General features: G+C 33.5%; 3 protein-coding genes and 1 long non-coding RNA gene across 15 annotated transcripts; 2 read left to right on the top strand and 2 right to left on the bottom strand.

Annotated features, from left to right (window-relative positions):
- Window positions 1-380: 380 nt before the first annotated feature.
- LOC111295167 (uncharacterized) lies at window positions 381-4,146 on the top strand. 7 transcript variants are annotated; one of them, XR_016328680.1, is made up of 11 exons: window positions 381-541; window positions 639-717; window positions 800-879; window positions 1,008-1,074; window positions 1,541-1,612; window positions 2,120-2,326; window positions 2,412-2,598; window positions 2,754-2,861; window positions 3,180-3,361; window positions 3,478-3,772; window positions 3,873-4,146. XR_016328680.1 is itself a non-coding variant. In XM_022888564.2 (8 exons), exons 1-8 carry the CDS (start codon window positions 466-468, stop codon window positions 2,757-2,759), a joined length of 774 nt encoding a protein of 257 aa, XP_022744299.2. In that variant the 5' UTR covers window positions 381-465; the 3' UTR covers window positions 2,760-3,037. The 7 variants fall into 7 exon arrangements, 1 of the variants encoding a protein (XP_022744299.2); XR_016328679.1 differs by having other exon boundaries at window positions 2,754-2,989; XR_002690765.2 differs by having other exon boundaries at window positions 3,478-4,146.
- Window positions 4,147-5,072: 926 nt separating this feature from the next.
- LOC111284122 (U4/U6 small nuclear ribonucleoprotein PRP4-like protein) lies at window positions 5,073-10,188 on the bottom strand. Of its 5 annotated transcripts, XM_089745367.1 has the most exons (7): window positions 9,785-10,188; window positions 8,966-9,069; window positions 8,163-8,811; window positions 7,455-7,903; window positions 6,820-6,955; window positions 6,653-6,734; window positions 5,554-5,790 (listed from the first exon to the last, which is right to left on the bottom strand). In XM_089745367.1, the coding sequence occupies exons 3-4, from the start codon at window positions 8,804-8,806 to the stop codon at window positions 7,846-7,848; spliced, it is 702 nt and encodes a 233-aa protein (XP_089601493.1). In that variant the 5' UTR covers window positions 8,807-8,811; window positions 8,966-9,069; window positions 9,785-10,188; the 3' UTR covers window positions 5,554-5,790; window positions 6,653-6,734; window positions 6,820-6,955; window positions 7,455-7,845. The 5 variants fall into 5 exon arrangements, with proteins under 5 accessions (XP_089601494.1, XP_089601493.1, XP_089601491.1 ...); XM_089745368.1 differs by having other exon boundaries at window positions 5,073-6,734; window positions 6,820-7,045; XM_089745365.1 differs by lacking the exon at window positions 9,785-10,188 and having other exon boundaries at window positions 6,820-7,045; window positions 8,966-9,600.
- Window positions 10,189-12,403: 2,215 nt separating this feature from the next.
- Window positions 12,404-13,749, bottom strand: LOC111298352 (uncharacterized). The gene is made up of 3 exons (XR_016328681.1): window positions 13,557-13,749; window positions 12,657-13,408; window positions 12,404-12,538 (listed from the first exon to the last, which is right to left on the bottom strand). It is a non-coding gene; the product is annotated as an uncharacterized LOC111298352 (long non-coding RNA).
- Window positions 13,750-16,987: 3,238 nt separating this feature from the next.
- On the top strand, window positions 16,988-23,656 carry LOC111298649 (uncharacterized). 2 transcript variants are annotated; one of them, XM_022893375.2, is made up of 7 exons: window positions 16,988-17,050; window positions 17,158-17,228; window positions 17,663-19,229; window positions 19,305-19,467; window positions 20,390-20,553; window positions 22,623-22,881; window positions 23,299-23,656. In XM_022893375.2, the coding sequence occupies exons 3-7, from the start codon at window positions 17,701-17,703 to the stop codon at window positions 23,404-23,406; spliced, it is 2,223 nt and encodes a 740-aa protein (XP_022749110.2). In that variant the 5' UTR covers window positions 16,988-17,050; window positions 17,158-17,228; window positions 17,663-17,700; the 3' UTR covers window positions 23,407-23,656. The 2 variants fall into 2 exon arrangements, with proteins under 2 accessions (XP_022749110.2, XP_022749111.2); XM_022893376.2 differs by having other exon boundaries at window positions 17,005-17,050; window positions 17,158-17,256.
- The last annotated feature ends 342 nt before the right edge of the window (window positions 23,657-23,998 follow it).

The raw sequence follows: 23,998 nt of genomic DNA, 5'->3' as shown, positions 1-23,998 counted from the left end.
ATGTTACATATGTTAATGATTTAAATTCGTTTATTTTTAATTTATAAATTTAATAAAAATAAAATTATATGATAATATTCAATTTTTTAATTCAACAGCTAAATCAATTTATGATTTACCGTTCATGGACGTTGATAAGATCGAAGTTATTTAATAATTAGAATACCAAGAATTATAATCTTGATGAGTGATGAAGCAAATTTCTATGTAGGAGAGGTGCTATTTATAACAGGCAAAAAATAGAATAACAAACAAAAGCGGTCGTAGAATTGTAATTAAACCAAACAACAAGAGCGGTCACATCTCATGCTAAATAATCACTCGCAAGATTCTTTCCGAATGTTCTCCTATATAAATATATATATATATATATTATTTATAATTTTAACAGCCACGAACCCTAGCCCTCAATCACTCGCAATCTTTTCTCCCAACTCGGCCTCGCTCTTCTTCTCAACTGCGAAAATGTCTCACTTCGGAAGGTCAGGCCCTCCCGACATCACCGACACATACTCTCTTCTCGTCCTCAACATCACTTTCCGTAGGCTTCTCTCTCTCTCTCGCCGGTTCGTTAACTTCTCTTCGGCTACGAGTTTGTACTGTAACTAAAACTTTTGATTTGGTTTGAATTTGTTTAGGCACGTCTGCTGATGATTTGTTTCCGCTCTTCGACAAGTACGGGAAGGTCGTCGACATCTTCATTCCTAAAGATCGAAGGTTCGTCTTCTCTCTCTCTTTTTAATTTTTCTGTTCGGTTTTTGGGAAATTATAAGATAATAATTTTTATTTATTATGGTAGGACCGGTGATTCTCGAGGTTTTGCATTTGTGCGCTACAAGTATGCAGATGAGGCACAAAAAGCTGTGGAGAGGCTCGATGGTAACCCTTTTTCAACTCTTTTCTCTCCTTTTTTCCCATGCTAGCAGTTTTGTATGTATAGATTGCGATATTGTACTAATTTTGGGGGTAATTCTTTACAATATATAAGGGCATTTTCCTTCTTGCAGGGAGGGTAGTCGATGGTCGGGAGATAACAGTTCAATTTGCAAAATATGGACCTAATGCAGAGAGGATGTAAGTTGTGTGCTAATTGCCATTCGATTATTATTCAATTGCTTTTACACTTGAATGGATTTTGAGCCCAATGTAGAGAAGATGTATGCTGTGTAATATTTCTTTGATGAAAATATTGTTTTGAGTCTTGTTTAATTTCCGCGTTTTTTAGATCATGTATCAAACTTCACGTAGGACATAAATACTTTCCCATTACTGTAACTAAGTAGTATGGAGGAAAAAATCCTCTTGTTTGGCTTCAACACAGAAAATGTTCAGTGGCTTAAGTAATGTGTAGTGATTAACTAATTGGTGTATGCAGGGCTTGTTTGGCTTTCTCACTTAAATATTGAGAGGCAATCTATGTTTTTTCTTTTTCTGTGTGGATATCTACTTAACCTCATATCATTTTCATATTCCTGGTATTTTGTCTTATGGTCTCTAATTTTGCTCTGAGCTTCATGTACTTTGCTAATTTATCTTACAGTCACAAAGGAAGGATTATTGAATCATTTCCAAAGTCAAAGTACAGGTCAAGAAGCCGCAGCCCTCGCAGAAGGTAAGTTATTTTACCCACTCGTTTCCTGCTTAGACAACTTTTGTTTTATCTCATTTTTGCATGATATGGTGCATTTTCTTTTTTGTCTGCCCACTTTTCTGAATGAACTATCAGAGATGTTGATGAAGGGATAACCACAGGGAAATTCATGTTTATTATGCTTTTTCCTTATCAACTGAAGCTCTGTTGATAATGTTATCATGAACGTGTTGGTGGTAGTTGTTGGTATTTTTAAGCTAATTCATTGACTCAATGTTTATCTGCCTGTTCCCACAGTGAATGTCTGGATAAACTGATTTTTGTTTGTTACCCATTTTATATCTTGATAAATGTAAATTAGCATTCTTTTATCTGATTTGATTTCTCAGAGAGAAGTCTAGTACTGCCTTGTTTGGATATGTGCTTCGTTTTATGCTTTTTTGAATAGCCAAACCAATATGGATTAATTATATTTCTTTATGGTCTTATTTGTGGATATCTGATGTTTGTTATGTTTAATATCTTCAGGCACCGGGATGACCATCACAAAGATAGGGATTATAGGAGAAGAAGTCGTAGTCGAAGTTATGATAGGTATGAACGTGATCGTTATCGTGGGAAAGACAAAGACTATCAGCGCCAAAGCAGGAGCCGTAGTGCAAGTCCTGACTATTCTAAAGGCCGAGGAAGAGGCCGCTATGATGATGATCGGCGGAGTAGTAGTCGATCAATAAGGTTTATACTTTGCGATTCGGGATGTTCAGCTTCTTTTATTTTTCCATTTTCTTAAGCTACTTATTGCAATACCTTTGTATTTCAGTGCTTCTCCTGCTCGCCGCAGCCCTAGTCCTCGAAAGAGTCCTTCTCCACGCAAGGCATCTTCCCCTAGGGGTGAAAGTCCTGATAGACGCAGCCGTGATGGACGGTCCTCAAGTCCTCGAAGTGTTTCACCACGAGGTCGTCCTGCTGATTCTCGGAGCCCATCTCCTCGAAACTCAGACGTTGATGTGAGCTTTTTTCATTATCTCAATACTCTTTCCACCTCCTCCCCTCCCCCCCCTCTCATCTCCCATATTTTCAGTCTTTGTTTTTTGGGTAAATTTACCCCTGCAAGTGGTGATTCTAACTTTTGACTGTTTACTTTTGTATTTGTATTTTGTAGGAATGATCGCTGATAGCAGGGGAATTCCTGGATACATTAAGTAGCATGTTTCTTTCTTCTATGTTGCAAATGTTGGGAACGTTCAAATGTCATGCGTTTCTAGTATTGGTAGGACTGGGTTTTTTAGCGTTTTAATTGACTGTCCTGAACCTTATTTCTCCATTACGTAAGCTTTGTCATGGTGTCTGAACTTATGTAGTTCTTGATGTTTCATTACACACCAAGGATTTTGTGATGTAAGTTTGTTTATCGCAACTTGCACCCCTTCCTCCCTTTAGATCTTATATTTGGCTTTGATTTTGCTTGATATTTGTCTCCCTAATTAGTTCATTGAACCACTTTAGTGTAATGATTTTTTAAAATTTTTTTAACTTTTTATTTTCCTAGAATGCTGATTCATCTCAAACCATCTGTTGGGTTTTATAGCAATGTTCGGGGAAAGAGTGACTTGGGCAATTGGACATGATGTGACATGATGTTGATGTTGTGGCTGTTGATGCTGTATGTATCTGTAGATGAATGATCGTGATTGTGATGCTGGTTATATCAGTATGCTGATTGCAGTGAAAGTTTGTTAACTATTTTTTAACTGAAAGATATGGTGATTGGTAAGATCTGTAGTCTAGTTTTGGTTTCTGTAAAGGCTTGCATCATTCAGGTTTCTGATGTTTCCATCTGATTATCCTCTGTTCTGCTGATTTCTAAATATTGGCACTGAGGTTAGTTGCTGTGATGGTATAAAAGGGACCCAAGATGATTTTTTTGACCTGTGGAATGCTGCGATTGATGGACCTGTGATGCATTAGACCTGATGCGGTTTACTAAAATAAAACTGTAATGTCTGGTCTGAACCTTGCGATTACATTGATTGAACAGAATAACTTGTTTCTGTTTAATTGTTTGATTGGTGTATTCCATTAATCATGTTTAACCACACCCTTCTGCTTAATGTTTGAGTTGTAGCAAAATTGACCATGACCGTAGCTGTGAAGTGGTGGTTGTGCCAATTCTGTTCCAAGGTACATGTGGCTCGTGGGTAACTATTGAGTGCCAATGAATAACCTGTAGCAGGCTGTTGCTGCCTTTTTTGTCTGGTCTCATTGAAAATGCTTTTAGCAGTTGCCTAACTTGCTGGCTGGTTTGCTTGTCGCGGGCTGTTGCTGCCCTTCCTGTGGGGTCGTGTCAGGTTGGTACTGGCAGTGTTTTGGTATGCATACGATATGCCACCCTTGGTCACATGTTAGGGTTACATTTATTATCAGTCATTTTCTTTTATCTGTTCTAAAAGTTCTTTTGCTATTATTATGACGAAGAAATTGTGATCTTATACGAGATCACTCTTCATTCATTCCTAGACTCTATTTTATTAGTAGGGGATCTCCCATATTTATTATGGTCTGAGCTTGCTGAGGTGCATATAGAATGAAATTACTGAAAAATTTAGGAACCCGTTCGATGGTGATTAAACATGTTAAAAGAACAAATAAACGAAGACAATTGCTGTTTTGAGCCAAAACCTTGAGCTGTGCATTAAATGTTGTTGCTGTCCTTTATCTCTGTTAGTATGTGTTGCATGTATAGTCTACAAAAATTTTATGAATAAAAGAATTTCTGATAGCATACAATTTGTGTTTTGGCTTCCTGGTTTTCCCATTTATTTTCTGAAAATTTCTAGATGAACTGGCGATGTTGTGACTACTGAATTGCTTTTGTAGGCATGATATCTAGTTGGCTTATTTTGCATTAAGTTCATGGTCTTGAGTTTGTTTCTTCGTTTCAAGGGATATGTTTTTAACTTGAGTGAGAGGTTATTATAAATATTTCGTTTCAGCAAAGCATGATTCATCCTTAATTTATCGCATGATGGTGAATCTCCTGACACATTACATCAAATAGGTTTGTGGAATTAGAATTTATCCAAAACTTTATTGGTAAATTCTTGAAATGCAAAGCACCAAATCCATCTGTACGACATTTTCATGCTAGTGTTTGACTTTGTTTGAATCTTCAAATCAAATTGTATTGGATTTAATATAAAAACTATTTTGATATCCCAAAAAATAAGATTTTTAATTTAATTTTTTTACTCATTTTTAGAAATTTTTATTTTTTATTTTCATAATATTTTAAAAAAATATTTATAATTTTTTAGAATGTCTCAAATTTTAAAAATATTTATTTTTTCAGAAGTTTTTTTAAAAAAAATTTAGATTTTAGATTTTTTGAAAATTTTCAAAAAATTTTAGATTTTTTTATTATAAGTTTTTATAATTTTTTTAAATTTCAAGAAAAATTTATTTTTATTAAAATTTTATTTTTTGAATTTTTTGTTTTCTTATAAAAATTGTAGAGATTTTTTTTTCGAATTTTTTAATTTTCATAAATTTTTAATCTTATAATTTTTAACAATATTTCAGTTTTTTTAATTTTTTTGAATTTTTTTAAAAATTTTCTGTAACTTTTTTAGTTCGCGATGATTGAATTTTTGACATGTTTGAATATTTTATTTGATGTTTATATAGCATTAATAAATTAACCATGTTAATCTAAAATATCAAAGTGGATGACAAAATAAGAATGGAGGTAAAAAAATGATAATTTTATTTTTGTGGGTATCAAATTGATAAAAATATATATTAAACTGATAGAAAATGTATATTGGATGGGTGGTTTTTATATTTGATTTAACATGCATTGAAAATATATGTAGCTTATTTTTGGCAAACGTATTGTGTTCGTAGATTATATATTACAACAAGCTTTTAGCTTAGCAAGAAATAGGAGAGAAAAAAAAGGGGGGTGGGGGTGATTAGCTATAGAAATTGAAAGACGTAAGATTTCTGAAGATGAACATGTTGCCTTAATGTGGCTGAATAAACCATTCTTCCTGTGAGATGGTGATTTCCTGATAGATCTTAAGAGGTGCCTCCGTTTCAAGGTTCGTTCCATTGCATGCATGCATGCAAGCAAGCATGCTGGCGATTCCTGTTGTTTAGGAACTAACGCTACCCTGATTTGGACCAAACATTTGCTTGGGCTATTCAGAAATGGATACGGTCAGATTTTTAGTCAGACAACTAATCCCTAATGTGAAGGAAGATTAGTACAAAAGTCAGGAAATAGAAAAACTCGCTACAGCAAAAAAATAGTGAAAATTGTAATCCCAAAGTTACAACAAAATGTCGAAGAAATCTATGTTTGGTTTTCCATTTTATTGTTACAAAGTGTTGTTTTAATCCAATGTTACCGACAGTCTATTTATCGTTCGATCATGAGAGACACTCACGATAAACGGGCCACCTGCCATGATAAAATGATGCTCGGTGTACTTAAATAGGATAGTTACATTGACTATTTGCCTGATTAGGAAAGTGGAAAGATGCAAAGATTTTTAAGGCCGATGATTACGCAACAAAGGGGGAAAGAGGCTGTATCTTGAACACTAGGTTTCCATCAAGCGAAGCTAAGAAATTTGACTCATTTAAAGGAAAGCCAAGAAAAATTAATATTCTCCAACCCCCTCTGCCCTCCTTCCCATCCCAGTGCTGTTTCCTATACTAGGTTCTGACTCCTTATAGAACAGATGAATAGTAGAAAAAAGGAGAGTCCAAAAAGTTAATAAAAGAACGGAGAGTTGAAAGGAGCTTCAAGTGCAGCACTGCTAATATACGGTCATACTAGTTCCACTGTGAATTATACCTAAAGGATCTTAAATCTAATTAATAGCAAAACACGTAGAAGGTATCAAAATGCTTTAATCAATGCTAGCTGATGGTATTTTAGAAATTTTGGTGAAGGGAAGGATGGCAAAAGCTAAAACTACATGAAATATTTTAAGAAGAGAAAAAAGAAAGAGAAAGGAAAGCTTTACTTATTTAAAGTTTATGAAGTTACCTTACCTTCACTAATATCTGAAGCAGTGACTTTAGCTTCTTGACCTGGTAAGCTTCTGACTGGCTTAAAATCTCTGCCAGACCAAACCTGTAAATCATATACAAAGATTAGATTATAGATTAACAAAAATATACTTTAAATGTGAAGGCACTTGTGTTCAGAAAGGGTGCACCTTTGCAGTCATGTCAAACGAAGCAGTGACTAATTAATATCCCTCTTGAAGCACAGACCTCACTTGTGATGTAAGATTTGAGTGGGCTGGTATGATGTACAGGGATTTTTTCTTCCTCAAGTACTATCTTCACCACCTGTGGCCAAATGACAGCCATTGGGTGAAAAATTAACACCAAGAACCCGAAAGAGTGGCAGAGTTTCGTAGAACTTTAGTTAACAAATACCTATTCAGGTAAAAAGAAAATGATTTCTTCCGCTCCTAAAAACTTCAATACAATTATCTTAAGAAATTAACAAGGCAATGCAATTCAACACAATAGTTTATATTTACATAGCTAAGCCTTAAAATTTCAAAAATTGTAGCACTGTTCACCTCCTAGTTCCAATGGAATCAGATGAAAGATCTAAAAGACTTCCTTTTGAAGCATTGAGGACTTAAGTGCTACAACCAAAACTATCATTTTTCATGTATAAAAAACCTCAAACCTGTAAGGCATCCATGTGAAACTTACAGTAATTTATAACCATTTATTAGGAATTTTAGTGTATTGCCACTAGTAGAGATGCACCACAATATGCTCCTACATGCAGCATTTGGGAACCAACAAAAAGATTGCATAAATATAGTCTTACCGGCTTGACATGGCCTTCCAAGGCAAGAATACTTCTCCCAGTGCAAAGATTCCAAAGACGAGCAAGTGCATCAAGTCCACAGGATGCTGCTAAAGATGCATCTTGGGGGAACGCAATTCCGGAGACACTCCTACTATGACCTATTTGGAGAAGCAACTCCACACAAATGTCTGTGTCCCAGTCTCCATGTTTTATCAAAGCTTGTGGTAACGAGGTACTTCCCTGAACGATGGAATGCAATACATGCAAGGTGATCCAAATGACCCTCAAATGTTTTCAGGAGAGATCCATCAGTGTTCCAAAGCTTTGCAGTTCAGTCAGCAGAAGCCGTTGCTAAATAATCATGCCCGGGAGAAAATGTAACATCAGTTGCACATTCTTGTGTGGCCCTTTAAGGCAGAAACCTTACCCTAGGCATCGACCGCAACATAGCAACTTCACTCAAAGAGCTGAAAAACATAAGGAAAAAAAGTATAGTTACAATTCTATATTCTTGTCATCTTTAGTGGTTTCAGAGCCATAACTTATAAGCACCCTAAAAGGACCAAATTTAGCATTTTGAACAACTGCAATTTTTGAGTAACTTATGGCTTGGAAAACCTGAGTCCTTTTAACCACTGATAAATAATTTTGTTAAAGCAAAGTGAAAAACCAAATCTATTAAGACTAAGCTTTTTGTTTAATGGAGTGGGTAATTATGAGGAAAACCTGAGTCCTTTCTGTTTTGGACGCTCAGTATAAAAGGGATATTCAATGTCCTCCACCTTAGCAGAAACTGCAGCTTCTTCCTCGTTGTGAGCATTCATCAACTTCTCCAACTGCCTCTCCGAATCCAGCTTTGCCATAATTATTCGCAGCCTATCCCGTCTTTCCATCTCTCTTTCTCCAAAAAGAATTATGGGTTCACGAAGCCGGCGAAGTCGAGTCCGGACAGCCATGTCATTTGTAGGAACCGCTAGTGCAGCAGCACGTCGTTTCATCAGAAGGTCTTGCATTGCCTTTTCCTGCCACTCTTTAACTAATCTACTCTCTTCTGAGATCTCATATTCACCAGCAATAGTTTGCTCTTCATCCTCATGGTCAAATTCTGAATCACTAGTTTTCAGCTCATCATTTTGAGGCAAAGATGGCTTAAGGACAGGAGGGCGAACAGGAAGAGGTGCCAATGGGTGGGCAATCGGGGGTGTAGGAAATGCAGGTATTGGAGAAATAAGTGGAACAACTGCAGGTGGAAACACTGGCTGAATGATAGGCTGAACAGGCTGAATTGGAGTGTCAATATTCGGCACCATGGTTTGGCCATTGGAAACTGCAGCTGAAGTTGATGGACTGTTGACATCATCAACTTTCATTTTACCTACCCAAATGAAACTCAAAATGAATATAGAGAGAAAAAAAAAAATCCTCCATGTGCTATCCACAGCCAAAAAAGAAGGGCAGGGAAGCAAAATTTAAACCAATAAAAAAATTGTGAGTAATTTGAATCTAAACTACTCAAACTAAACGTAGACCTCAAAAAACTGTATCAGTTAGGCCTTGAGAGTTGAATTAGATCGTTTAAGGACTGGGTTTTTCTGTTACGATGAGAGTATCTTTGTTCGAACTCTGCTCCCTACTGAAAACCAAGCAGATGACAATTTTATGAGCAAGACAAATCAACAAACAGAAGGTGCGCAAAAAAGTATCCTTAAAAAAGCAATAAAAATATAAACTGTTTTGCAGCAAAGAGATACCCAAGAAAAAAAAATGAAAACAATAATTAAAATCTTCATTTAGACATAATAATCAACAGGGAAAAACTGGGTTTTGATACAGCTAAAACAAATTAAGCTGAACCAAGTTAAGAAGTACGGTAAAACAAATCAAAGTTAAACCCTTTAAACAGCAGTAAATTAGTACTAATATCGAGCAACAATGTACAAACATTATCGCTAAATTTCGAGGCTAATTTGGATTTATAATAATTAATGTCTTCTAGATATTTTTTTCTTTATTTGGTCAAAGTTACAATTGCTTTAGAATGTTAGATACAGAGGTTTTTACACTTGTCATCTTCAGCTTACATTTCAGATATTAAATTCGTTTTCTCTATGAGGTCATTAAACAGGTTACGAGGGGACAATTTACTGCTAATTTTAATTTATCTTGACAGGGTTTGCAAGCTCTGAGAAGGTTGAAAGGAGCTTCAAATAACAGAAAGGAGAAAATTTCAGCTGAGAAAAAGCATGTGTTTGACTAGCTAATTGAGGATTCCATGACGTTGATGGAGAATGGTGACTACAGTTAAGCCTGTTTCTTGTGCTTCTAGTTCACGAGGATTGAGAAGTTGCCTTGAATATTCTGGCTAATGCCACCACCTTCTCCAACCAAAACGAAAAAAAAAATGTGACCTCTAATTTTTTTAAAGGTGTTTGCACACTTTGAGGCGAAGCGGCATTGAAATGCGTCAGGGCCTTAATGTCACCTTCACCTTCTAAAATGCTGGTGCTTGCGAATGGCTATGGTCACTTATCATGGAAAGGATTTCATAAGTAGATCTATACTTTCTAAGATTGAGTCTTAGCTTAGTTAAGATTTATGGCTTTGTTGGCCACCAATTTGCCCTTTATCTCTAATAAGGCTAATCTGCTTTTGTTTAACTTACCCCCTCCTTCTTGTGACAATTATAAATGTAAGTGAAGCTTTAGGTAAATATCTTTGGCCATAGTGTATGCTTATTGGTTTAAACTTCATTCTGCAGATGTGTACCATGAGAAGCAGGAGGTTTTCCAGCGTGAGGTAGGTTGGTGCAATGTTTTAGAATTTGTTTTATTTCTATTGATAGTTTCTGAAGAAATTTTCATTATGCTAAGTATTCAACATGTAATTTTGTAGGGGCAGGTGTATATTCTGAATTGCTTTCATTAACTATGTTATGCTCTTGATATATATATATATATATATATATATATATATATATATATATATTCAGAGGGGTATGAGGAGTTTAACTCTGGCCAGGGGGAAGAGCGTATCTGCAAATGTTGGGCTGAACAATTCTGATCCTAACTTCGGAAGTGACATACTAAATAGATGTAAATAATCCTGGAGTAACTTATTCTGTGCTCCCTGACTCCGCCGTGGGTACTTCAAATTCAAATCTAGCTGCTGCAGAAGTTTCAAGCAATGCTGCCGATGGTTATGATATGTCTGCAGATAATGTGGATGATGAAAATCTTAAACAGTCATCTGAGCCTAATTTTAATGCAGTCATTCAATCATCCTCAGAAGCTCTAAACACTTTCTCTGAGAGTATGTATTGTCATTGATCATTAGATTATGAATATTACAAAGCATTTTGGATGAAGTAAGAGTAAATTTGTTGCTTGACCTGCTCATTTAATTTTTGTGCTTGCTTCATATGCAGCTGGAGATGTGCAAAAGGATTATGTGCATATTAGTCTTCAGGGTATCCCCTCTTTGATCCTTCCGTGCCTCCATATGCTATAGTTTCGAAATGTGATTTCGATATATATGTTTCCGTTTAAGAATTTCTTTTCTTATTTGATCTTACTTCAGTAATCTTTCTGTTCAGGTACTACTACAGTAGCACTTTGGGATATTATTATGAGCCTTCTGCAAGACTATATTGCCCAGCAGCATCAGAGGCCAATGGTAATGTTTCTGCCTTATCTTTTTGGCTTCTGAGTTTTAGCACTTGCATTTGCATCTATGGGTAGTTCATTTATAGTCCTAAGTTATGACCAGTGGTTTAGCTGTCAATTTGAAAAGTGCAGGTTTCATAGATAAATTTACATTGTGGATGCCAATAAGTTTCTAATTTTGTCCAAATAAACCTTGTGGTTCCTTGCTCATGCGAATAATGTGATATTAAGCATAGCCATACTGTTTCCTTTAAGTTGGAACTATCCTCAAGAGATTGAATGGTGGATTTACTTTCTTGCATGGGAAAAATAATAGCTGAACATGAACAGTCATTTCATGAAATTATTATTTTTGCCATTAGATTTAGTACATTACTGTTTGTTAGTCTGAAGAAAATTTAGAGGACCTGAATCAAAGATCCAAGCACCCCTTAGATTTAGTGCATTACTGTTAATTAGTCTGAAGTAAAATTATAATATCTGAACGAAAGATGCATGAACCCCAGCCATTGTGGAAAATTTATTTATGATAACTAGTTATAGTCATGAAGAATTCACGTATCACACTTTCATCTTTCTAGATTTTCCTATAATGATAAGGAAAAACATGTCTACTGATTTTTTTTTTTTTTTTGGCTTCAAGATTTTGAGTATTATTTATTTGTGTGGATACTTGATTTTTCTTGTCTAGCCATAGAGTTGATAGACCTACTGTTTATGGATTTGCTCATTAAGCCTGACTTCTAAAGGCTGTACAGAAGATGTTCATGTGAATGGTTTTTTTAAGCTTTAAGGCTTGGGTTTTACAAGTTGTCTGGATAAATGTTGCAACATATGAATGCTTAGCATCCTATCCGTTCATCTCTTCTGCCGATACAGGTATGCATTTAATGAAGGGAGTGGCACATATGATGAAGTTCAGGATGTTTCATCCAGTACAAATTGAGAGTTTGAGAGTTGCTGGTCCAGTCAAGGATGCTGTACAGGCTATAGAGTAAAGTTCGATGTTCAAGAACTTCAGCGTTTACCTTGGATAACCAAGAGTCCTTGAATGTAACTGTAACTCTTCACGGTGTTATTATTCAATTGTGTGGGGGTGGTAGGGGAGGGAAAACACCGTTCACGAGCCCAGCCTCGGTAGGTGAAGTCCAATTCAAAGTTTCACCCAGGTCAAACTGAATTTTCAATTCATGGCACTGGCGGGCTGCTGTCAATTAACAAAATTGAGCGTCCCTGAAGCTATAATTTCTTTGTTCCTGTTAATGCTACAGAACTTTGGATACTTTGTCGTCCATTATCTTTGAACCACCGAAGTTCAAATTTCTTGGGATGAAATGATTCCAATGCTGTAATTCTCAGGAGAGATAGAATGAAAAGCAGGACTTCATCTTGCAGTAGTTCACTAATCTTATCTTTCCTATCCTCAGCATGATTTTCTCCCTGGTCACGTCGAAATAAGAACAAAATAATGAAAGATAAACGAAAGTCAGCATGTACAACAAAACATGAAATTTGGGACCAACGTTAACTATTCAAACTTAACTGAGAATAATTTTACCTGTCTTTTTGGAATTTGAAGTAAGTTTTGTTTCAAATTCTCTTCAGTCTAATGGTTTTTACATTGGGCTTCGATGATTTGAATGTAACTTAGTCAATTACGTAAAATAACAAATAAACAACTGGAACTGAAAGTAAAGAAAAAGTGAGGTTTCACGCAGAGTAAATTCATCAATGGCAGAAAGAGAAAGAAGTGACAAAAACTTCATCCCTTTATCCCATTAAAGCATTAAAAAAGTAATTTCCCTAGTAAAATTACATGGCAATGTTTCATTTAAAAGGATTTGGGTTACTAAAAAAAAAAAAAATTGAAAAATGTGATATGCATCAGAGAACATGTTTGTTTTTTCATTGGACGTTGGTAGAGCGTAAATTTTTTTCCACCCATTGTCTGAATGATAGCTTCAAGGAGATTAATTTCCTTATCACGCTTGCATAAGTCCTCTTGCTTTGCACGCGACTCTTCCATGTTTAGTTCAAATACTTCAGCAACCAAAGAATGCAACAAAAAAAAAAAAATCAACATAATCTTTCTTTGGCCATAGCCTAAAACTGGGTCAAACAAGAAACAAAAGCTGAGATTGGGCATTCACACTGGTGGTGTTCTCGAGCTCTTTTGTAACCTCTTGAGCTCGCAACTCAGCAGCCTTTTTGAGCCGCCTCAGCCTGTCGTTTCTCTGAAGGAGCATGCACAGCTGCTGTAATTGCAGCACCTACCTCTCTTCCCAGCGGTTCCACCCTTTGTTCAAGAACCTACACTCGCTAGACAAACCCCAGATCAGGCTTAATCCAGCAAGCGCATCAAATTAAAATTCAAGCGTGCCTGCTTAGCCTTTAATTAATTTTGTTTAGATCAAACAATGAAAACGAATTCTATTAAAGGAAAAAGAAAATAAGTAACCTTAATGGTTCGGATGTAAGAGAGGCTTCGGCAAAGGTATCTTCAACAAAAACGGCATTCTTGACGAAGTAGTTTTTGGAGAGATTCTAGATTTAAAGCTATATCTCATTCATGTTTGCCAAGGCCCCTCTCCATCTCTCTTCGCTTCCTTTGCCTTCTCACTTGTACAAAATGACAAGTTAGGCTTCGTTGGAATTGACGGTGAAATTAATTATAATAAAAAATTTATTGTAATTGAATTAAAAAAAAATAATGAAAAATTTATACTAATTTAATTTTATTTAAATTGATATTTAAATTCAAATGATCGAAAGTGTGGTGAAAGAAAACTTAATATTGACCTGAAACCGATCTCTCCGGTAATTGTTAACCTTTCTTGGGCTCTTGTTTTTTTTAATTGGGCTCGATGAAGCCCATATCCTTGATTTGCATATTTTTGGATGGGTACCATTGGAATTTTGAACTAAAATTCTTTTACTAAGTAAGGTTATTAGGTTCTCTACGAAATTGTTTTTCTCGTTCAACCAGGTTATGACAACACTAGACTATGTTTCTAGGGCACCGTACTTTTTTGGGTGAAGAAAGGCAGATAGAATTGATTCATTCAATAACTATAACAATACTATTAATTTGAAACTAAAATTAACATTTTTTAAATTAACAAAATTTGAATTTTAGTCATTAAAATTAAAAGTTTAACATTTTATTAATAAATTATATAATTTTTGACATAAAAATTTAGTTTTGTTGATTTTTATAAATACGTTTTGAAAATATTATTCAATAAATTTAAATTTTAAATTTCAAAAGTTAATTTTTTTTTAATTTTCAAATTATAACTTATTTTATATATAAAAAATTCTAAAGGAAACAGTGAAACATGACTATAAATGACTATAAAAAAAAAAAAAAAGACACTTGAGATTGGCTGTTGAGAAGTGTTTGCACATAGTATCTTTTAACAATTTTAGCTATAAACTAATGAAAAGTCATCTTTCGAATAAGTTAAAATAGATCGCCTCTCATTTTTAAATATATTTAAAAATTAATAAAATTTAATGTAATTAAATAATTAAGTGATAATATTTTAATATTAATTTTTAAAATTTTAAAAAATTTATTGTCAAACTATAGAATAAAATTAAAAAGAAAAATAGTTTATATTTTTTATTTAGTAAAAAAATTAAATATTATTTTTTAGTAAAAATTTATACATCAATCAATTGAACTAATTTTTACCTAAAATAAATTTACAAGCATAGAATTAAAGTTATACTAATCTTAAAATTTAATTTAATTAATTCATATAATAATTTAAAATTAACATCTAATAAATTTAATAATTACATTTTTTTTAAATTTCAGAACGTTATAAAAAATTATACCGGTCCGGGATTCCGCGCGCGCATAGCGGCGGAAGCGGCGGAATAGCACAGCTTCCGATCCCAAAAATCGAGGAAGTTTCGCACAAGAATATGGCAGTCAGGTTTATACCCGTCAGGAAATGGTGGACACTTGTCTTAATTTTATTGGATAGAAGTTAACGGAGGATTGACCGAATTGGGTCTGTGGGGCCCAAAAGTCTACTCGCTTTCCCGCTAAGGAATGTAAAAGGGGTATGCGCTTTTTCTTTTCTATTTATTTTTATTTAAGAAAAACATTTTATTGCCCTTAACAAACATTAAAATGCCTTCCATGTCCCTTTCCTTTCTTTGGGACAAAGGAAGGGACAATGCTAATGGGGTATTCACTTGCCTTGAATTTTCATTGGTGGTACCAAATACTACATTTAATATTTAAATTAAATTAAAATAAGGTCACCATCACTTTTCAATTTTTGCAATAGCATGAGAAACATATTAAAAATTTAGATTCCTTTACATAATGCATATTATTAAGTATATTTTCAAGTTAGAACTTTATAAAAAAAAAAAAACCCAAAACTAAAAAAAAAATTGGAATTGAATAACCCATACATAACAACATTCAAAAAAATTTTTGTGCATTCAAAATAAGATTGAATTACATTTCTCGACTTATTAACAAAAATTGCTAGAAAAAATTTAAGTCAAAGAGTATTTATAAAACATGCATAACATCATAATTTAAGCAAAAGATTCAAAATAAGATTGAAAATTCTGAAAGTTACTTTTATTGGCTTTTAAACAAAGGAAAATATCATGAAAGTTTGCCTGTTTATATGTAATTTCATTAGTATTGGTGCAACTAATAAGGAAAGTTTTGTTTCTCAATTTAGATGCAAATATTAAAAGTTGATGCTATCAAATTTGATCCTTGGAAATAAGTTTGAACGACTAAAGTCCTAAAGACATTAAAATCTTGAAAGTTTCCATGAAAATGAAAGTTTCCCTAATTTTGTTGCTTTCTACCCAATTTTATGCTATTAAACAAAAAGTTATAAATTCTTGTTTTGAACATAGTCAAAGACAAGGATACAAGAAAGCCTTGATTAAATAATTACAATTAATGAATTAAAACATTTCAATTGGATAGTTATGTTTTGATTAAATTCTGCCTAATCTAAAAACTTAAAAAAAAAAAGGAGGTAAAAGAAATTAAAAGCCTCAAAAAGAGGAATAGAGAGATGTTGCTGTATATTTTTTTTCAAACAAAAGGGTATTTTTTTTTATAAAAAATTTAAATTTAGAAATAAAAATGTTATGAATATTAAAATTAAAAATTTATATTTATTAATTATTATTATTTTTAAATAATTGAATGAACCAATTAAATTAATACTCAAATTCAACAAAAAGATAATTTAAATAAAAAAAAAGGATAATTTAGTTGTTTCAAAAAGAATAAAAATCTACTAATCAGAAAAGAGTGGAGAAAAATGAGATGGGTTGTTACAATCTTTTTAGTAAAAGAAAAAATTAATCCAAGATAACAGAAAGATAATTAAAAAATAGAAATATTCAAAAGCCAATTAATTAATTAATTAATACTAATAAATTACATACTTGTAAAATATTTTAGAGTAAGCATCAAGTTATACAAAAAAAAAAATATATATATTTTTTAAATCATTGATTTTAAAAAATTTAATCATAAAAAAATAAAAAAATTTAATCTAGTCTTTGTATTTATTAAAATTAATAATTAAAAATAAAACTAAAATTTTTTTTAAATTGATTCATTTTTAATATTTTATTAGTATTAATAATTAGTAGTATAATAATTAATTAATAGTAATGATAATTCCTTTCTCCACGCGCCACCTCATTGAGTGGGGTCCAAAAGTCCCGTTCTTGGAAGAGACAAATGCTCAATTGCGAATGCGAAGCTCAACAGTGGGGTGGGTCCCAATGTCTGTCCCACATTCTATGTAGGGCGTGTACTTCACGCATATGAGTAGGAGTGTAGGATAAATAATTTATTGCTTATTTAAGTAGTGAAAAGGTTCGCAAGTAAAAAAGCTTGAGAAGAAGGCCGAGAGAGAGAGTCAGTCAGTCCCAGGGTGTTAATGTCTTGTGCGTCACTCTGCTCTCCGTTCTTTGTTTCTTTATAAATTTTTTGTAAATTAAAATTTTTTCAATTTATTTATTTAATATGTTGATATTATATTCATTTGTTGAAGGTGTGGGGGCAAAATATAAATAGCGTTTGTTCTTCCAGCTTTAATGGCGTGAGAGCGTGCAAAGGGAGAGTGTATGTATATGTTTCTACGGTTTTTAAAGTAACTGATCCCTTCAATCTTTGCATGCTTAACCAACTCTTCACAAAAAAAAAAAAAACCCAAAACCCAAAATGAAATTATTTTGATATCAATTAAATGCAATTTGGAAAAAAAGATTGTTTTTTTCTGTTTGGTTTCCATCCTCAGTCAAAGAAAACCAACCCTTTTTTCCTTTTTTTTTTTTTTCAAAATCTGAGCAAAACCCAGATGATAAAAAGTGGTAATCTCTTCTGGGAATTTGTTATTTAAATTTCTTTCAATTTCTAACTGATGTTGGTATTTTGATTGTTTCTTGTGTTGCTTTGTTTTTTGGTCTCTGTTTGGTTGGTTGTTTGTGTGTGTGTGCGTGTGTTTTTTTCTTTTTTTTTTTTTTTTAATTTTTGTCTTGTTTTTCTTGATTTGGAAGCAACCGCTGAGATTGGGAAGAAGAAGAATAGAGCAAACATGAAGGATGATGAGGAGCTAGAAATATTGTTAGATGAGATCCCTCATGCAACATCAGATAATCATCATCATCCTCATCATCATCTGCATCAACAACATGATAACAATCATGTAAATGGGTCATTTCATGGCATGTGTGGTCTTTTTTATGATTATGACCCATCAAGTTATTACTATAGGCATACATGTGCTTCCCCTGTAAGCGGTTTCTCTTTACAGTCTGATGGTTCTTCCTCAAGTCTGTTTTCTAACAATGGGCAGTCTTTATCTGAGAATGGATCACCCACCCCACCTCCACTAGAAGACCTTAAGCCATACTTGCCTAATGGACTACTCATGGATTCAGCTATTAGGAAAAAGGCCAGTAGTGACGGCTTGATTGGTGAACTGGATCTTTGGGGAAATCTTAGTAAAATGTATATTAGTAACGATCAAGAGAATGTTGCTTCTAGTTTTAGAGATTTTTCACTCGAATCCGATGAGATTCAACGTAATGACCAAATCAATGTTGAGAAGCATGGGGCTTGTGACAAACAGAGGAAGGGGTTTTCTGATTTTGTGGGAATTCAGTCCCCTGTTCCAATGAGTGTTCCATTGAGTTTTAATGGTGGGACGAACATGGCGTTTTCTGGATTGTCCCGACAGGAATATAGGATGAGTAATTTATTAGGGTCCCAAATTTATCCTGGTTGCCCGGATGCTTTGATTTCTCCGCAGGGAATGAATTGTTGGAAGAAAAAGGAGCAAGCATTTAATTATCTCCAGAGACGAAATTCTGTATTGAATTTAAGCACTTCCTTGAGTAAGCTTTCAGTGAATGATGCTTTAATCTATGGACAACGAAATGGTCCTAGTTGGAATGAAGAAAGGGGTGCGCTGAATTTTCATGGTTCTCCGAGGTTGATTCAAGCAACCCCCCATTTAAGTGTTGAAAATCTGTTACATCATGGGTTGCCACTATCCAATGGGATGGCTAGAGCACATTCAAATGTCAGAATCCCACATGGGGGTCTTGAGGCTTTTACTAATGAGGATAGTTTCATTATTCAGGGAGACGGTTTAAATTATGTGATCAATAATGGGCTTGATTGTTCAAGGGGGCAGAACAAGGGTTCTCCGCAGGAGATTGGTGCGAGTAAGCGTCTAGAAAGAAGGTCACGGCTCGATGGTTGGTCTCAAATTGCAGCAGCTTGTGGAAATGCTAATAATGCCAAGTTATATGGCCCATTCTCTTTGCCACCTAAGTATGACTCTTTGGCAGAAGCTCGTGGATACATATACTTACTAGCAAAAGATCAACATGGATGTAGGTTCTTACAGCGGCTATTTGATGAGGGTACCCAACAGGATGTGCAAACAATATTTAAGGAGATCAGTGATCATGTAGTTGAGCTTATGATGAACCCTTTTGGGAATTACCTCATGCAGAAGTTATTGGAAGTGTGTGATGAAGAACAGAGAATGCAGATTCTGTTAATGGTTACTGAGGAACCAGGGCAGCTTGTCAGAATATCTCTAAACACTCATGGGTATGTCAGACAAACTGCATTATATATTTTCATATCTGCTGGTTCTATTTCTAACATTGTTTTTCCTTCTTTCAGCACTCGTGTAGTTCAAAAGTTAATTGAGACTCTCAAAACAAGGCAGCAAATTTCACTCGTTATATCTGCCCTTGAGCCTGGGTTTCTATCTCTCATCAAGGACCTGAATGGGAATCATGTTGTACAGCGTTGCTTGCAATGTCTTAGCAGTGAAGATAACAAGGTAAGCCTTCCATCTTCTAGATTGCTGGGCGTTAATAACAGGACTCTTTTCTGTGCCATTCTATTTTTTTCATTAATGCATAAAGTGTTACATCTTGTATAAGTTACGGAGTATGTTTTCTTTTTTGGGGGTCTACATGAGTAAAAGTCGTACATGGTAGCATTTAATCACAACCAGATTGAGCCTTAGCTTGACAGAAACTAAGAACATCCTTTTGCTTCTTCTCAGAGGCAACCCATCACATTGTGTGTGCTTCGTAGCTGCAAGTTATATGAGCTGTTCATGGTGGTGGGCATATTGAAACTTTACAACCAAAAAGAACTACTTTTAATCTTTACTTATATAGCTTGATTAACTTATATTTCTTATAAGTCTTTAGATTGGAATGCGCATGGATTATTGTAACTTTTCCTAGTTCTTCTGGAATAATTGAAAATGTGTATGCTGCAGTGGATGTAGGATTCTTCGGTTAACCATCAACTGGTGTCTGTAGTCTGAACATGATGAGTCCTTGATCATATCGGAGTATGCTTTTTTTTTTTCTTTTTGAAAAGGATTAGATGTCTTAAGTTCAATTGAGCAGAAAAACTAATTCAGCCCTACAATGGCCTCTAGTTTCTTTGAAACTGTGAAAAGTAATGTAAACTTGATGCAAAATAATGGAGTGTTTATCGACATTTTTTGCAGCCAATATACAATGCTCTGTCTATTATTTGTTATTTTGCAGATATTGCAGTTGATAACATACTAAGTGATTTATTAGGGTGGCATTTTGTGTAACTTGGTGATTTTGTTTAAAATTAAGTTAAGATAATGCTGCATGTGTTCTTATTGAATTTTGTTTATTCAGCTTTTTTCTCGAGTCATTACTTTCCTTAGCAGCAGATATTGACAAGTTTCCTTTTTCCAACCATTTGGACAGTTTATTTTTGTTGCTGCTGCAAAGTATTGTGTTGATATTGCAACTCATCAACATGGCTGTTGTGTTTTGCAACGATGCATTAGCCATTCAACTGGGGAATATCAAGAAAAATTGGTAGAAGAAATATCCACCAACGGGCTTCTACTTTCGCAGGATGCATATGGGTTAGTATCAATATGATATTAGTTTATAATTATCAATCATCACTAAAAAAAAAAAGGCTTTTGTTTTAGGGGAAATGTGATTTAAGCCTATGACTACCAATGGCTTAGTTCTCTGCTTGCATATTTCTAGGAAAAATAAAAAGAAAAACTTAACTTAAATAATCTTGATATATAGTTGTGTATGCATTAAGAATTTCTGGTTTGCCGAGCAGCCAAACTTTCTGGTTGGCTGGAAATGCAAAAGGTGTGGTAAGCATAAAATCTTCTTGGCACATTGGATGGTATTTGACCTTCTCTCATAGTTTTCAGAACCGGACCAGACATTAAACCATTCAAGGTTTTGGGTCATCGGGTCAATGGTTCAACTACCGAGTCAATGGGTCAATTATTGGTCAATAAAAAATATTATAAAAAATATAAATATTTTAAAAATTCAAAATTTAAACCTTTAACTAAAGTTATAATTTAATAATTCAACCATAAAACTATAAATTTTAAGGAATATCATAAACTATAAATTTTAACATATAAAATTCATAGGACAATTAATTACTAGTTAGAAATGACATAACATTTTATTAAAATCATATTTTATATGTTAGTAGTTAGAAATAATATTTATATTTTAATAAATATAATAAATAATAAGTAATAAATGATTATTATTTATATTTATTAAAATATAATAATTAATCTTTATGTAATAAAAAAGAAATATTTATACATAAAATTAATAAAAAGGAAATATTTATATTTATATGAAAATTAGTAAAAAAGAAATTAAATTCTTTTTTATATTTTTTACATGCATGTAGATTTTTTAATTAATTTTACATATATACATTTTCTTTTATTAATTATTTTCGATCATTATTAAATAATTAATCATTTTTATTAACATTTTATTTTTTTATTAATTTTATAATTAATTTTAATTATGGTATCAATTAATAAAATTTTTTTTTAAATCATCTTTTTTTTAAAATTGCTTATTTTTATATATGTATAAGTTTTTTTACAATATCATTATCCACCTGTTTTAACATATGCCAACATATCATTACTATAAGGATGCAAGGGCATCGATAGTAGAAAATAACAACTTGCTGGATTTATTTAGATGAATAGTAGTACAAGGGTTTAATTAAATTATTTTGAATATTTGAAGGGTTTTTTTCATATTTTACCGAAACTTAATTATTTGTTATTGAACCAGTTTGGTTAAAAAAAAAAGGTCCGATTTACTGATTTATTATATAAACTGCCAATTCACAACAGTTTAAAGCAATTTAATTGTAAAACTGGTTTAATTATAGAATCGGACCAGTTTCAGCATCGGTTTACCTGTTCACCTGTTTGGACTAGCGGTTCGATCCGGTTCCGATAACTATGCCTTCTCTATTTGGCCCCTTTTGTGATACTAGACTTTGGTGATGGCAAAGCTTTGTATCAAAAAGTGAATTAATGGCTTGTTTTGTGTCATGGACTCTCATTACTTTATTAAAAATTCAAGCATGAAGCATGCTGAATAACTGTTGGCAATCATCATATTGGTTAGTGCTCGTATTGTTGTTGGAAAACAACTGTTTGTCCTCAGTATGTCCTTAATGTTGATCAGGTTGAGTTGACAGGTCTTTAGGACTTGTTATCGATTCTTACATGAAAGCTCCATGTTGTTGTTTGCTTTACATGAGGCCTCTTATATACATGATCTTGCTGGGAAGCCAGAAGATCCTTAGTGTTTAATGAGCCACTTCTTTCTACAGCTCTAGAAATTTGTTCTTTTAGGTCACCTGTGCCCAAATAGTTTGTTTTTCTACTAGATTATATCTTTAAAAAAAAAAAAAATCGCCATATTTTATCTCTGGAAATTAGAAAAATGTGGCAAAATGAAGTCTTGCCGATTTGTTCATTTGAAGGGAAAGTAGTATATGTAATTGTGAGAGCTTTGTATTTTGTGGAAATTGTTGAAATGAGTGCTGCCCCAAGTTTGTGATAGGTACCTTTCCTTTCATGCTTTTTTCTTTCCACATTCTTTTCACTGCAGATTTCTGTTTTTCATTTTGCAGAAATTATGTTGTTCAGTTTATCTTGGAGTTAAAAATCCCATCTGCCATTTCAACTTTGATTTCTCAATTTGAAGGGAACTATGTGCACCTCTCATCACAGAAGTTCAGCAGTCATGTGGTCGAAAAATGTCTTGTGGTATTAAATGATGAGAACCAATCAAGAATCATTCATGAATTGCTCTCTGCAACTCACTTTGAACAGTTGCTGCAAGATCCACATGCAAACTATGTTGTGCAAACAGCTCTCCGTGTGTCTGAGGTTCAAGAATCAATTATTTTTCTATTATTTATGAAACCCCCAATCCCTCAATCAACGTTTCTATGGCTCAAAAAATATGCATATTTTTCGTCGTATCTTTTATATACCTCAATCTGGGAGTCATGGGTTACAAAACGAACCACACATGTTTTATGGTTGAGAGTACCTGTCCATAAAGGTGATAGCATTAGGAATCACATAAAATGATTGCTGTGATGGATCTGGTTGAAAGTTACGCTCCCACTAGAAGGCAAACTTAAAGATCTCACTTTAGGATCAAATTGTTTGGTTCAAAATCCTCTTCGCATGCACATTACTAAATTAAGATTGATGCATATTTATATCAGAAAATTTATTATTGTTGTTGACTTCTTTTAGTCTCTTTATTGGTATTCTGATTCTTTTGTTCTATGTTAGGGACCTCTGCACAATTCACTTGTTGAGGCAATTGAGTCCCATAGAGCAATTTCGCGCAACAGCCCATATTCCAAGAGGATTTTCTCTCAGAAGCTTCTGAAGAAGTAATGTACATTTTCTGTCTCTGAAAGAAGCCGTGTTGTTGTTTTTTTGTGTCTCTATTAGCGTTGTTTTTTATTTTACGGTCACTAAAATTATCATCTATGTATATGGTAACTGGATTTAACCATAAAGGCTATTGCCTATAACTAGAGGAAGAGTTTTTATCTTCTCGAAGTGCACGAAAATCCCTTCCATGCGCTCAGAAGAGTGTAAAAAGATAAAGCAATTTTGCTCTAAGTTGCTAAAAATTTGCACATGCTTCTGTTGTCTTTTTTATCTCTATGCAGTGGATGTTACCATCCATATTTACTTTGCAATTCTCACGGTATAAAGTTATTGTACAGTGTATTAAATGTTAGGGTTTTGATTCATGATGTACAATACAATATGGATGCCTTTCTAGAAATATGCATATGAATAGATGATATATTATATTATGCTATTTTTTTTCTATCTATACGTTACGTTGTATTTTGGAAGAAAGAGTTTTTGATATTGCTATCTCATACCAATTTACGTCACATGCAAGTTAAGTACATTTGACAATTTGTATATTCGTATCGTATTTATTTTATATTAAATATGTATAAATATAAAA

Source organism: Durio zibethinus, chromosome 16, assembly GCF_047325235.1.
Source record: "Durio zibethinus cultivar Kanyao isolate XHJ-2024 chromosome 16, ASM4732523v1, whole genome shotgun sequence".
Classification (NCBI taxonomy): Eukaryota; Viridiplantae; Streptophyta; class Magnoliopsida; order Malvales; family Malvaceae; genus Durio; species Durio zibethinus.
This window is presented reverse-complemented; position numbering and strand designations above follow the sequence as displayed.

Excerpts from the sequence above, each read along its gene's own strand:
- LOC111298649 (XM_022893375.2), top strand. The coding sequence starts at position 17,701 with ATGAAGGATGATGAGGAGCTAGAAATATTGTTAGATGAGATCCCTCAT. Across the intron at positions 19,230-19,304 it reads ATATCTCTAAACACTCATGG|CACTCGTGTAGTTCAAAAGT; the intron begins GTATGTCAGACA and ends TCCTTCTTTCAG. Across the intron at positions 22,882-23,298 it reads CAGCTCTCCGTGTGTCTGAG|GGACCTCTGCACAATTCACT; the intron begins GTTCAAGAATCA and ends GTTCTATGTTAG.
- LOC111284122 (XM_089745368.1), bottom strand. The coding sequence starts at position 8,806 with ATGAAAGTTGATGATGTCAACAGTCCATCAACTTCAGCTGCAGTTTCC. Across the intron at positions 7,904-8,162 it reads CCAAAACAGAAAGGACTCAG|CTCTTTGAGTGAAGTTGCTA; the intron begins GTTTTCCTCATA and ends TATGTTTTTCAG.
- LOC111295167 (XM_022888564.2), top strand. The coding sequence starts at position 466 with ATGTCTCACTTCGGAAGGTCAGGCCCTCCCGACATCACCGACACATAC. Across the intron at positions 880-1,007 it reads AGCTGTGGAGAGGCTCGATG|GGAGGGTAGTCGATGGTCGG; the intron begins GTAACCCTTTTT and ends TCCTTCTTGCAG. Across the intron at positions 1,613-2,119 it reads AGCCGCAGCCCTCGCAGAAG|GCACCGGGATGACCATCACA; the intron begins GTAAGTTATTTT and ends TAATATCTTCAG.